This window comes from Hippocampus guttulatus, chromosome 12, assembly GCF_054856545.1.
Source record: "Hippocampus guttulatus isolate MCC_2025c chromosome 12, RoL_Hgut_1.0, whole genome shotgun sequence".
Classification (NCBI taxonomy): Eukaryota; Metazoa; Chordata; class Actinopteri; order Syngnathiformes; family Syngnathidae; genus Hippocampus; species Hippocampus guttulatus.
In genome coordinates this window covers 5,481,889-5,495,871 of record NC_141272.1, presented here as the reverse complement: position 1 = coordinate 5,495,871, position 13,983 = coordinate 5,481,889, and the positions used below count along the sequence as shown (strand labels likewise).

The 13,983-nt window shown below is 43.2% G+C and overlaps 2 protein-coding genes across 6 annotated transcripts in view; both read right to left on the bottom strand.

Moving 5' to 3' along the window:
* limk1a (LIM domain kinase 1a) overlaps positions 1 to 5,669 on the bottom strand; it is a 32,213-nt gene extending 26,544 nt beyond the window's left edge. The window contains exons 1-2 of the mRNA XM_086124639.1: positions 5,524 to 5,669; positions 3,809 to 3,908 (exon numbers count right to left, since the gene is read on the bottom strand). Coding sequence (XP_085980765.1) covers positions 3,809 to 3,908; positions 5,524 to 5,581 — 158 coding nt within the window. The 5' untranslated portion in view covers positions 5,582 to 5,669. The remainder of the gene's footprint in view (positions 1 to 3,808; positions 3,909 to 5,523) is intronic.
* Positions 5,670 to 7,219: 1,550 nt separating this feature from the next.
* The window catches only part of elna (elastin a), a 44,097-nt gene continuing 37,333 nt past the window's right edge, over positions 7,220 to 13,983 (bottom strand). For all 5 annotated transcript variants that reach the window (XM_086125948.1, XM_086125953.1, XM_086125951.1 and 2 more), the window contains 10 exons: positions 13,192 to 13,218; positions 12,864 to 12,917; positions 12,523 to 12,570; positions 12,149 to 12,229; positions 11,986 to 12,042; positions 11,112 to 11,180; positions 10,497 to 10,559; positions 9,774 to 9,809; positions 9,080 to 9,154; positions 7,220 to 8,566 (listed from right to left, as the gene is read on the bottom strand). In XM_086125948.1, coding sequence (XP_085982074.1) covers positions 8,514 to 8,566; positions 9,080 to 9,154; positions 9,774 to 9,809; positions 10,497 to 10,559; positions 11,112 to 11,180; positions 11,986 to 12,042; positions 12,149 to 12,229; positions 12,523 to 12,570; positions 12,864 to 12,917; positions 13,192 to 13,218 — 563 coding nt within the window. In that variant the 3' untranslated portion in view covers positions 7,220 to 8,513. The remainder of the gene's footprint in view (positions 8,567 to 9,079; positions 9,155 to 9,773; positions 9,810 to 10,496; positions 10,560 to 11,111; positions 11,181 to 11,985; positions 12,043 to 12,148; positions 12,230 to 12,522; positions 12,571 to 12,863; positions 12,918 to 13,191; positions 13,219 to 13,983) is intronic.

Genomic DNA, 13,983 nt, shown 5'->3' with positions numbered 1-13,983 from the left:
CAAAAGATAGCAAATGGTTGAGGAAGAAAGCTGCGAGGAACTCCGACATATGATATCTAGCTAACACCAAGCAGCACAGTTAGCTCAGCAAAAGTGAAAAAACTACAACAATCTAGAAAACGACATCAGTTTAGTGACATTCACTTTTCACAGCCAATACTGACAGAAGCCGAGAGTTTTGTCGCACCAAGAGCTCAGTGCGCAAGCCACTTAGCGGTTTCATTGTCTCATTTTCTTCACTCAGTTTGTGTTCATGTACTGCAGCTTGCGTTGCCTGGCAGAGTTGGTTTGCAAGCAGAAGCAGCTGAGTCACTGCAGCCTTTTCTGCTCTCACTTGCCGAGGCGATTCTCACTGTTACCATAGCAACATCATTTTTTGACATTTTCTGATGGAGTCAGAAATGTGCCGGCCTCAAAGCGCGACTTGCTTTCATGATCCAGAAGACACACATTCCACCCTCCCTGCACAGTCCGTAACCACGCGGGCGAGGAGAAAAGTGCCAAGCACAAGCTTTTGCAGTCCTTTGGGATAACTGTCAAAGTCGCGAGTGTCAAGCTGAGTTAGTTTTACTGCAGCCGGACGCTGCTGCACTTTAATGCAGTATCACTGCAGCATGGAGCACATGCTCTCACCGAATGGAAGTCGAATAAAGAGCCGATTAGAAACACGTCTCGGTATGACCAGGGGCGGTTCTGGATCAATTTCACTGAGGGGGCCGGGCTGGGGCCAGGGGTTTTGATGGGGGGGCACATTCAACCCAGGGCTAAAAAGACGGATTCGAAATCTTATTTGACTTTTTATTTCTTCAGACTTTGAAATTGTAGTCATAACATTACAGTGATGAGAAAAAAACAGTATCAGGAAGGCTAAAATGTCTGCAAGCGTAACAATACGCCGTGTCCATCTGTTGAGAATATTCAAGCCAGGGGATGATATGGTACCAGCCTGCCGGGGACAAAAATTGCAAATACACTGAAGCTAGATGTTTTACAGGCATATAATTATCCAAATTTTAAAAGGAAATGTCTTATATATTGATCCTGTTAAATAAAAATTCAAATAAAAAGGGAGACTAAAAAAGTTACACACACACACGCGCGCACACACACGCGCGCACACACACGCAAATAGCACTCGTGTCATGGTAATTTCCTTCTCTGCGGACTGCTTCTCATTTTCCCGCTCATTTTTAAGTGGCGCAGCGCACTAAAGGGTCCGACTAGAATGTTAAATCACGCACTTTGGTTCCACCTTTCGCGTCGGCGACTCGGCACGACTGCGTAATCTGCGCTTGGAGGGGGGGCCACAGGAGGGGCCAGAATCGGTGCTACAGGGGCACTGGCCTCCGTTGGCCCCCCCCCCCCCCCCCAGAACCGCCACTGGGTATGACGCATTAAAGTACTGCACCACAACCAAATATGTTTTCAAAATACATACAGGAAAATTGCTTCTTCAATTAAACCTTATTGGTCGTCCTTTTTTTAAGAAGTGTTGTTTGTTTCAAACATTTCTGGCTTGAAGATGAAGAGAATGCCCAATTTTTTTTTTGCACTTAACGTTTGTACAGGAGTATGCTACTGTGCTGACCTGCCTGCTGTGTTCCAAATGGGGAGTAGCAGTGTGCCCTCTGATGGTAAAACTATGTACTGACGACACTGAAAATCTGCAAAAATAAAAATCACCAAAGCGAAATAAATTTTTAACGTAGTCGATCTAACTTATCTGTAAAACGTATTTCCAAATGAAAAAAAAAATCCCATTTTGTTCTTTTTGAGAGACCTACCCGGAGAAAACCCACGCACGGAAAACTCCACACAGGAAGGCCAGGGCCGGAATCGAACACTGCACCTTTGCACTGTAAGGCTGACATGCTAACCACTCGACCACTGTACCACCGAGAGTCATTCCTCCTCTGACAAAAAAAAAAAAAAATGACAGTGTAAGATTATATATAAATCCTTAAAAACACCAAATTAATGACATTCTTGCCCATGATGAGCGCACTTCTCGCTTTTACCGAATTGATTCATTCCATGTGTTGATATTTATTAGAGCAGAGTGGAAGGATGCTCATGAGTGATACAAGACACCGCAAATGATTGTAAAGGAGCTGACAACACTCAGGGCTGAATAGGTGACACACGCCTGCTTTAAAAGGGACACAAAGCGGTGCAGAGCACCATTAATGAGCATCATTGTATCATTGTGAACACACACACACACACACAGGCACAAAAGATTTGCCGCCACGTGCCCAGATATCCTCCTCATGTTACCCATTCAGACCACCACGCCGATGGAAATCACTAGTGACGTACTGAGTGCTGAGTTTTCCACAAAGCGAGAGTCAATTTGCTGAGCGTCTCAGTTGAACTCCGTGTGAAAGGAGAAGGGAAAGTAGTGTGGGAGGCCGAAGCTGAACAGAAGCTGGGGAAGCAATATAAACTACAACCTTGACGTGCAAGAGTCCGTTACAAGTTTTCAAGTGAAGGCCTTTGTTGGTGTTTATTATATTCTTTTACAACGCAGCCTATATTTTCTAAATTAAAAACACGTCACAAAGTGTAGTGTGGTAGTTGTTGGAACCCGGAATGGCATAATGACATTTCTATTCATTTTAATGGGGAATACTGATTTGATATGCAAGTAAATTGACTTAGGAGCTTGGCTACAGGATGAATTCAACTCATAAATCAGGGTATCACCTGAATGATTGATGCATTTCTCCACTCCGGTCTTAAAGAATAGAATAATGTGTATTTCTATGTTCATATTCCACGGTTCAGAAAGCGTGAATAGCTTTCTTCCACACAAAGTCATACATGCATTCAACACCACCCACCCGTGCACATGCGCTCCATGCGCTCAGCACGTACTGTACAAGTTCCCGACAGCATCCGCCACAATCCGAGTCTCAAAATGGCTCGTTGCGAGCACGCTTGGGCACCTTGCCGGACTGGCCATTAGCTCACTATGTGAGTGGCAGAGACATCCTAAAGTGCTTTGGATAAATGCATAATCCCATTTGTCTCTTCAAAATAAGAAACCCATCAAATTTAACACATGTATGCAAGAAAATCCAAGAAACTGAAATGAGATTGTGATCGTGCAGTGGTTCTCAAACTTTTTAGAAAAATTCCATTTACAGTAGCTCCCCATGTACCACAATCATGATTGACAATCAAATGTGGGAACATGGAAGGCCTTCGTGTTCCTCAAAACAAGACACAGGTTGTATTGCTATGTAGTATTACTGTAAACCATTGTAACACAATGCGTAGTTCGAACGCCGCTTAAATAGAGGAAAAACAACGGCACTTACATTTAATATTAAACTATAAAAATGGTTTCAAAACAAACACTTCTTTAAAGATGAAATACCAATGTATGAAAGTTAAAAAGTTAAACACAACCGAACTGTATTCGGGACAATGATTCTTTCGGGTACCACTCGAGCGCTGGTGTCAAACTGCGATCCTCGAGGGCCGCTATGCTGCATGTTTTTCCATGTCTGTCTACTGCAACAAACCTGATTCAAATCATCAGCATCGTTATCCGGCCCCTGCGGAGCTTGCTGATCAGCTGATCATTTGAATCATGTGTGCTGCAGTTTGGAAAGACGGAAAGCATGCAGGAAATCGGCCCTCGAGGACCAGGCTTTGACACCTGTGCACCGGAGAATCCACGTACCATTAGCGAGACTTTGAGAATCACTGCTAAAGTGCACTTACAATATCAATGTTGAGTACACACCAAAGCAGTGTAGCCAAATGGACTGCACAGCTGAATGCGGTCCATGCAGTGTACCTGAAGCAGACGGTGTGCCAGTCGGTGTTGAGAGCCTGAAGATACTGCTCATCATAGATCCTTTGTTTGCACCCCGCACACACGGGCAAACTTCCTCCAGCTGCAACCAGATTGACACAGTAGAAGCGGAGTAAGTCCGACGCCGTGCGGTCAGACACGACTGCATTGCAAACAACAACCGCAAAGATAAATTCATATCTCTCAAATTTTTTCAATCAACGGCGAGCATTAGCATCCTGTCATTTCAAAAAGTAGTTGACTATTGACCCCAAAGAACCACATTAGCTGCGTTAGGAAAGCGTCTTCATGAAGGAAAACTTCAGGAGGATGAGGCAGGAGAAGGAGTGACAGATAGCAAGGCATCACAGCTCACTTGGGCCAGCTTTTAAAGTGAATCTTTCTCAACGCACATCACGCACCCTTTTACATCTGAGGCCGTGAAGACATAAATGCATTGAGAGGCTGAGTAAGAGATGTTAGCATACTGTATCTCTATCAGTCAATATGCTTGGTAATGGATAGCGCGGGCCATAAGAGTCTTAAGCTTTACATGGCATTACAACACACTTGGAATGAATTCAACAGGAGCACCGGGCACTTGTAACAACACAGTAATGACTACAGAGTGCTAATAAAACAATATAGTCATTATTACTGAGTGTACGCTTTAAAAAAATGTAGTGTCACTAGTACAGAAACAAACAACAGAGTAATTACTGCTGGACCCCACAGTGCCGAAGATGGCCACTAATGTCTCTCCTTCCACTTCAGCTCTTCATGAATTCATGTTTATCACCTTGTCTCTTTACTATAGAGCACTTTCGCTTGCTCATTCTTGCAAACTCTGGTGTCTGCAACAAACACTCAAATAGCTCAGCTGAAAGACAAACAAAGACACAACAGAAAATAGCGCAAAACACGTTCTGACTCATATCTACACACGCAAATGCACAGTCACGAATAGCGGTCCACTGAAACATTACCCGAGTCATCACATCCACCAAACGTTTTTCGAGTGTCTAAATCAAAGTTCAGACTTAAACCCAATCGAGGGGCTATGGTATGGCGGAGAGTAAATGCTCGGAATTCCTCCAATATGGCTTTGTTCGAACAATTCTGCGAAGAAGTGTGGAGCAAAATTCCTCTACGTCGATGCAAAAGACTCGTCGGCAGTTATATCGCAAATGCTTCTGTTACTGCTACCAAAGGTGGCACAAAAAGGTCATAGATTCAGGGGCACTTTTTCAAATAGGGCCAGATAGAATTGGACTTTTTTTCCTTCTTTTTGTACACTTACTAAATAAAATGTTCAATTACAAAAATGCATTTCATTTTCACTTGATGTTAACATTTGAGTTGTGAAATATTTAAGTGTGAAAAACGTGTATAAGAAATAGCAGCACTTTTGGAAGCAAGTCATGTAGTCAGCACAGTGACAAGAAAAATATGCTTGTCAAATGTACTCTAGAATAAGAGTTTGCATGACCTGGAGCTGAACACTTGCACGCAAGCATGACGAAGAAGGCAGCACGGCCTCATTTAGACAACCATCTGCACGTGCAGCCTGACACTCTTTGTAAATACAACACAAATCAGAAGAAAAGCAAACTACAGAAGAGAAATCTTTTGCCCACCAGCATCTCAACGAGCGAATCCCGCCCGGCCGGTGTACTCGGTTAAACATTGTAAGCCCCCTTTTGATTTTATTTCCTTACCTTCCTCCTCTCCCATGCGTTCGTCCTTCCAGGTGCAGCAGAACAGCATCAACCGCATTCACTCTCCGACAGAGAGCCAGGAGACTCTGTTCGACGAATAACCGATGCCCAACCACCTCAGACCGGCGGTGCGTTGGCAGCGGCGGGCTCTGTTTTTTTTCCTCTTCCTGCTGCCCGCTTCGGGTCTGCGCCTCTGCGGGGCTTCATTCAAGAGGGCAGCAAACCAATGAGGTTGCTCTGCCGACCACAGGACGACGCCGATTGGTCGAACGTGGTTGGCCCCTCCCTTTCTTCTCACAGCGGGGGGTGCACTGGTGGGTGGAAAGTCGGGATCCGACTACTGTACAGGGAACATATTGTGGGTTTAATATTTAAACTTCCTACCAACTGATCAATAGAAGCATTGGTTAAACATACGCATTCCTTCAATTTATGAGGCAATGTTAAAATAGATTATGTCAGAATGTCTTTTTTTCACGATTATACAACTGAAACGCCAGCACAACGCTGAAGAAAACGGAGAGGAAACTGATACGCTCCCACACATGCAATTAAAATGCTCACACTTCTTACTAAAAATCCTGAAATCATCTCACACATCAAGCTGCAGTAGTCACCAAAAAAAATGGACTGGCATGTTTGCACACATGATGATGAAATGTCCTCTAAAATGTTCATCATATAAAATACTGAAATCCTCTCTCACACAATAAATAGCTCTCATATAAAATACTGAGATGCTCAACATTATACTGAATCGGTCTTATTGAAGGTTGTCTTGCTGAAATTTGTGTTTCTTCATACACTTCATATACTGTATATGTATAAGGGATGCTGGTGAGCTTTCTAACAGGATGCTATTATTGTATAGTTTGCATAAGAGTATTTGTATGACTAACCAATAATTGTATTCATATATTATTTGTGCGGCCCGGTAGTCCAGTGGTTAGCACGTCGGCTTCACAGTGCAGAGGTACCGGGTTCGATTCCAGCTCCGGCCTCCCTGTGTGGAGTTTGCATGTTCTCCCCGGGCCTGCGTGGGTTTTCTCCGGGTGCTCCGGTTTCCTCCCACATTCCAAAACTATGCATGTCAGGCTGATTGGACGCTCTAAATCGTCCCTAGGTGTGAGTGTGGGCGTGGATGGTTGTTCGTCTCTGTGTGCCCTGCGATTGGCTGGCAACTGATTCAGGGTGTCCCCCGCCTACTGCCCGGAGATGGCTGGGATAGGCTCCAGCACCCCCCGCGACCCTAGTGAGGATCAAGCGGTTCGGAAAATGGATGGATGGATATATTATTTGTCAAGACTATAGAGAACAAGTGGTCCCATTGTTATTATTTTTTTACCTTCTCCTACTCGTTTTTGAACATGAAATCTATGCGAAAGGATGACATTTATGGCAGCTTTCTTTCTTTCTTACATCTACTTACGAAAGGCCTCTGGGTTTTAGCGCAATGCATGACGTGCTCCTTCCATGACTGAAAATGCTTTCATATTTACTTGCACTTGCATATGTAACGTCTGCATCATGACTCAGTGCTTCATTTTTTTCCATAAGCCGCAAAAAGTAGTAGTTACCCAGATGAGGCAAAGGGACATCGTAATTTTTTGACTCCCCCAAAAAGTTGCCAACTAATGGTTCATGTATTTTATGCAACATCAGTAATTGAAACAGGACATGTTTTTGTAGTTTTTAAACACATTTTATTTTTGTTATTTGATGATGCTAATACAACGGCAGGATATATTAACTCATGTGAGTCTGTGCACGTGTGTGTGGAAACATTCTTTTTTTTTTTTTTTTTTTTTTTTTTTAAAGTGCAAAACCACAATGTTCCTTCTTTTGGAAATAGTTTTAAATAATGGTGTTGTGTATCCCACGGCACATCTGACCCAGTGAGGCTCAAAGTGCTCCGAGTGGATGAACCAATGCCAACAACTTTCATATTAGTACAAAATACAGTACACAATTACAGAAAGAACAGCAACAGCACCCATGAACCTTTGATCATTTAAGCTTTTTCCTCTTTTTTTTTTTTTCCTCTAAAGCAGTTCAAGTAAATGAACAATGGGGCACGGATGCACCCATTACACAAAAGTGTTATTCTGTACTACGATTCATGAATCAAGGCTTGGTCTGACTGCATGTTCACACAATTGTAATAATAGGATATGAGTTATAAGCTTGAATGCACATTATTACATAACTGAAAATAACTCCTGAAATGACACTTGAGGAAAAAGCATCACGCGCAAAAATGCAAACTTTCTAGAAATACACTGGAAGAATAACAGTATAAGGCAACTCCATTTTAGAGACTGATCTCAATAAAGCATTTGTCAAAATTAAAAATGCTCAGGCAAATAAAATTAGGGGGAAAAAAGGGCAAATGAGAACAGATGGGCTGGCTGGAGTCCCATTTCCCACTACTTTATAACCAACGGGGCTAAAAATAGCAGCGAGGAAGGAGGGCCTGGAGACGATGCTGCGATTTGGCCACCAAAAGTCGCCTTCTCATGAGTTACAGAGGTGGTGTGCTGCAACATTTCAGTTTGATTGGTTCAAGATTGAAAAGGGCGCGCTGGAACATCCTGCACAGGTCACATTGGCAGGCACCCTTTTCAAGCAGTCTTTCGCTGTGTCCCCAAATGTCCGAACCACATGAACAACACACGGTTGTACAAGTCTGCATCGGAATGAGCACGGGCTGACGCACATTATACAGTATTTGAAGTAGAAGGCTACATAAGGGGGGGGGGGGGGGTCTAAGAGCGTACTGACATTCACACATTTACGACTGAAGGCACTGTCAGCAATACATGTCACACGAGGGGGGGGGGGGAAAGTACACAACTCTTGGTCGGTGGGTTTGCATAAGAGCAGACATTGAAGTCAAGTCAGTAAAAACATTTGTGTTTTAAAATGTACATTCTAGTTCATGCAGTAGCACCATGTTTTTCTTCAGGCCACGTCACACCTCAGGAACGGATTTACTTCCTCCTGCCACAGTATTTGCCCTGACACGGTGCGCCTGCTGCTCCGCCTGTAGGAAACAATCAGCGCGCAAATAGCGACATGTTAGCATTATTGACACAACAGCATTTTTATCGCAGTATAGGATATGGAGTTATTCACCTTTTCAGATTTTAAACGATCAAACTTTTTTTTCATGATTAAGATGCGTTGGAATAAGAATGATTCTGATTGATCCACCCATTGTAATCCATCTCAAGGGGCTGCCATTTTGACATTCTACTGCCCTCTGCTGGCCACTGAAATTGACATCAAAGTACCCTCGGACTCACATTGCAAACGTCACACCTTTTGATAATTTAGAATCTTCAATTAACCTAAATTCATGTTTTTGGAATGTGTATTGATTATCCAGGGAAAACCCCACACAGGCGGGGGGGGGGGGGGGGGGGAAGAAAATACAACGGCCACTTTGAACTTCCGACGAACCGAGAGCGGGATGTGCTGACCACACGGTCGCCATGCCACATGTATTATCCACATGTAGACTCAAGACGTTATTTGTGAAATGCAGGTCCGTTACCTCTGTAGGCTCCTCCTGCTCCTGCACCACCCAGAAAGCCTTGCAATGGATTCCCAATGTACTTGGCTGCTTTAGCTGCAAAAAGAAACATACTGGAATAAAGAACAATAAACCGTGGAAATGCAATTGATTTGACAGCACAACTAGGTTGCTTGGGAGCAGTTTGGATCTTGATTTTTTTTTTTTGTAAGCCAAGTTGATGATGGCAAGACTGACAGAAAAAAATCCCCATGCTAATGACTGGCTAAAGACCACCAGTCAAGATGAGCAGTTGGCAGTTGTCCTTTTGGTATTTTTATGAGAGCAATCAAAATACAGAATGATATTATAGGCCTTGGCACCACCAACCGAACAGTGAAATTATGGTTGGTTGCAAATGCGCCCAACGCTGTCAAACATCAATCCAGCAAACGAAGAAAGCAGACGTGCTCTCCCTCAACTAATCCCACCAGCAATAATCTCCAATGTTCAGGAAAATGCGGATTATCATAAATTCACACACCGGTTGTGTCAAGACACCTTGTTTGCGCACGCGCACACACACACACGCACACACACACACTGCATGGACTTCCTATTTCATTCAGATACTCTAGTATTTAACACAGAGGGGAAATTGGAAAAAGAACTGAGGTGCTGACAAGATATCGCTATAATATAATTATCATCATCATCATAAATGGCTGTCAGGTACCTTGTTGAGGAGTCAGTGGTGCTGGCACGTATCCACCTGTGTACGGGCAGGGAGGAAAAAAAATGGATGGTAAATGAACCTCATGTTAAAGGAGGTTAGGGTTTGATTTCTGCTTGTTAGGTAATGAGCAGGATTCAACAAATACGGATGGCCCTTTAGATAGGGAAGAAGAAAGAGCCCGTTCACCATTTAAGTGTCTTTCTTCTTAGACCGCATATACTTTGACATTTTGACGAGGATCCATGATGTGTTTCACCCAACACTAGCTAGTGATAATGTAGACTTTCCTTCCTATTTGGCGGTGCTAAAGAGCATTACAAAAGGAGAGCATCTTTTTCCGCTGCGGCTTCATGTGTCGGAACCGGCGGGTTGACCCCAATGCATGCAGACAGTAACAATGAAAATTGGAAACATAAATGACACCGGACCGTTCCCTGGATTTGCACCAAAGTTGGCTGTTACTCAGCTCTAACGAATCAACTAACTACCCGAAAAACAAACACACGGCAGAGTAACCTTTGACCTTGATCTTTTTGTGCTTGTGCTGCCCAGTGTGTATGTCTTTTTGGATTTCCTGACACAGCACGTGCATGTGATGGGATTGTAATCCCACCATGCTACATAGAGTACAGTAAACGTGCACAGGTGACATACAGCTAGTTGACGACATCTGCGTCATATTGGGAGGAGGATCAACATTCCACAAATTGAGGTGGTCCTCACCTGGCTGGGGCTGATATCCACCACCACCACCACCACCACCGCCGCCACCAAGATTTCCGTAACCTGTTCATATTTGAAAACAGTGAATAATCCATTGTTGTACATAAATAACATTTTTGTGACCCGTTGATCGTCTCGTTACCTCAACTGAATTAATTCAATAACCGCAGTCGAGTTTGTTCTGGTCTACGTGTCTAAATTACGTCAGGAGTCTCCTGGGCTTGGCGATATCTTCAAAGAGTCACACTTTGATGTTGTGCAGCTTGCACGGTGCAACAGTAATCACAGGCCCATGGGAAATGATGCCGTGCTCTTTGTCAAAACTGTAAATTACTGGAATCATTGTGAGCTCATTTCAGTGAGCATCAACGCCCCCGCCCCCTTTTTTTTTTGATGTTGCAAAAGGAGCAAGCCCACCAAGGGGAGATTTAAACACTGAACCTCACAACTGTGATGCAAATGTGCTAACCTGTTTTTTTGAACTGTCCCATTTAAAAATGAATAAAAACGTCAATAAGAGTATTAAATACAAAAGTGTCTTATGTAACGCCGGTGCTTGCTGCCTTTCAGTCAGAAACAAACTTTTTGGGTATAAGGCGCAAGTATAAAAGCTACCTGGTTTGGGGGCTTTGGCTCCTCCACCGGCACCGCCCAGTCCGACTGCGGAAGGATACGGCAAACCACCTGCTCAAAAGGAAACTTGCTTCAGATAAGAAAGTGTATCAAACGTCTGCTATGCCAATTACTGTACACTCCTCGTCCTAATGGCTTCATACCCCCTAAAAAAGCTTATCAGTTCAGGATGTGCAGGAAATGCCAAAGCGATGGCCTCTTCCTGACCAACTGCCATTTCAGTCACTGGGCAGAACGTTGTTTGTTTTTATGTTTATTTGCACATGTTTATTCATACATACCCGGTCCATACCTACATTGAAACGGGCATTATTTTCTGTCAGGTTAACCGACGTCCGATGGCATGTACTTAATATGTGTGAGTCTGTTGCATATGAACAACAAAGGCAGTTTTTCCTGTTCAGATTTTCAAATCAGCGCAATTCATTTGAGCCCATGTGTTTCTCAAGCACGCAACAAAATAATCAGATGTGATGCTGAATTTCAGAACAACTCGTGTTTTAGAACACAAATGTACACTGTAAAAAAAAAAAGGGTGAACTCAACATTTCAAGGCTACAAACCATAATAACATTTTAAGTTGGGCAAATTTTGCCGTTTTGAAAATTGGCTTTCCCGCATTTCACAACAAAGATGTTTCCAGAACTAACTGCTCCTTGTATTGTCCCCAATTTAAAGATAGAAGTGGAAATAACCCAGCAAATAGTTTGGGCACAAACGACTTGCTTGCTTTGTTGCGCTAACTAAAATTGTGTCCATAAATGTCACATTTTATATTTGAAAGTCTTCCCCAACTTAAATGACTATAGAAGCTGTGTGTGTGTGTGTGTTTTTAACAGTAAAAGTGATGTCTAACCTTGATAGCCTCCTGCTCCCAGTGGGATTCCTGCTCCAGCACCTGCTCCCCCTACGACTATGAGAGGAAAAGGGAGACAAGTAAGCAGGACATAGAGATACAGTACATCCTTCTACAATGCTGTAAAAATACTAAATACGTTTTGCATTTATTTTAGACACACCGGGAGGTTTCAAGGGCTTTGCACCAGGCAGCACTGCAGCCCCTGTTCCGGTTCCAATACCAGTTCCAACCCCATAAGGAGCTACAGAATAGAAAATAATAAAATAGGTATTCATGACATCCTGTGTTACAAAAATGGTCAGTTACGTCACACCAAACAGTAGACTGTAGATAAGAACTGCTGCAGCAAAACGATATAGCGAGATGCAAAGTGTCTGTTTCGATGGCAGGAACCTGCTCTGAGCATACACACGTACTATTGCACATGAATGTGAAGAGTGACGAGAAGGCAATGGAGTGTTAAGGATGTTGGTCACTGTATCCTAAAACATGAATGAGATACATTTTAAGTCAGATTCAAAATGGATAACTTGCCTCCGTAAGGGTAACCTACTCCGCCTGGACCAATATCTGTTCCAGTGCCTGTGGAGCAGAAGACCAGTAAGAAGTGTTCAAGTCACTTTAATCTGTAGATATTTTAGAATTAGCATTTTACTGAAGTCTGTGTGTCTGATTTATTATTGCGTTCAACGGTTTTTTCTCCCCCATAAAATGCAATCATCAGAAATTAAGTGTATTGATTTTATTTTTCCTAGTTTAATATGTGCATCTTGTTTATATTTGTCAAACATGGTTATGATAGATATAAAAGAATACAGTGATGTGTAATGTATTTGTAGACATGATGTAAAAATCGATATATGGATCTTTTGTACCTTGTGGAATTGGTTTTGGTGCCTTGCTCGCTGTGCCAACACCATCACCAACACCTGCCAATAGTAGGAACAGATCAGCTCAGTCAATTTAGACTCGGACAGAGGACAGAGCTGCTTTTTTTGGTCTATGTCTCTACCGTGTGGCGAAATTATGTATTACATCTCCTAAACATGCACGTACTGGGCCCTATGTCGAAAAAGGACAGAAGAGACTGGAATTGTGTTGTGTTATGTGGTGGTGTATTTTATTGTGTTGCATAGCATTATGTTATATCCTCTTGGGGGAAGAAAATAATAATAATAAAAACGAGAGACTTTTCAGACTTACCGGTTGGACTTTGACCTTTTGTACCAGCTGAAATATAGACAAAAATTGAAAGTTAAACTCAAATATGCTTGAGTTTACCAAAAGTACCAAAAAACAACAACAACAACATACAGTGTTACGAAAACAGACCAGCACAACAACAAAGTCAACCGGATGTTGGATGGATATTATGTTTCTGTTTGTAATTTTTGGGATCGTAGACCTTTTCCTTTCTAATCATCACTGATACAATCCATCCATCCATTTTCTGATTCGCTTTACAAGGGTTGAGGGGCATGCTGGAGCCTATCACAGATGTCTTCGGGGCAGTAAGCGGGGGGGAGGGGGGGGGGGACACCTGAACCGATTGCCAGCCGATCGCAGGGCACACAGAGAGGAACAACCATCCGCGCACACACTCACATCTAGGGACAATTTAGAGAGTTCAATCAGCCTGCCATGCATGTTTTTGGAATGTGGGAGGAAACCGGAGTACCCGGAGAAAACCTACACAGGCATGCAAACTCCACACAGAGATTCCAGCTTTGATTCCAAAGCTGGAATCAAACCCGGTACCTCTCCACTGTGAGGTTGACGCGCTAACCACTGGATCACCTCCATCCCTGTTACCCTTTGGTTAATTTCCCTGCACATGTGTTCCAACAATGTCAGCCACTTAACTGCATGTCACTTCAGCATCTGAGTGGGTGTGACTGTCAGTAATTATTGAGCTCGAGTAACTGCCTGGTCTACTACAACTCTGCAGGAACAGCATCTTTCTAGCCCTTCCACTAGCACCCCTGCCCAAGCACA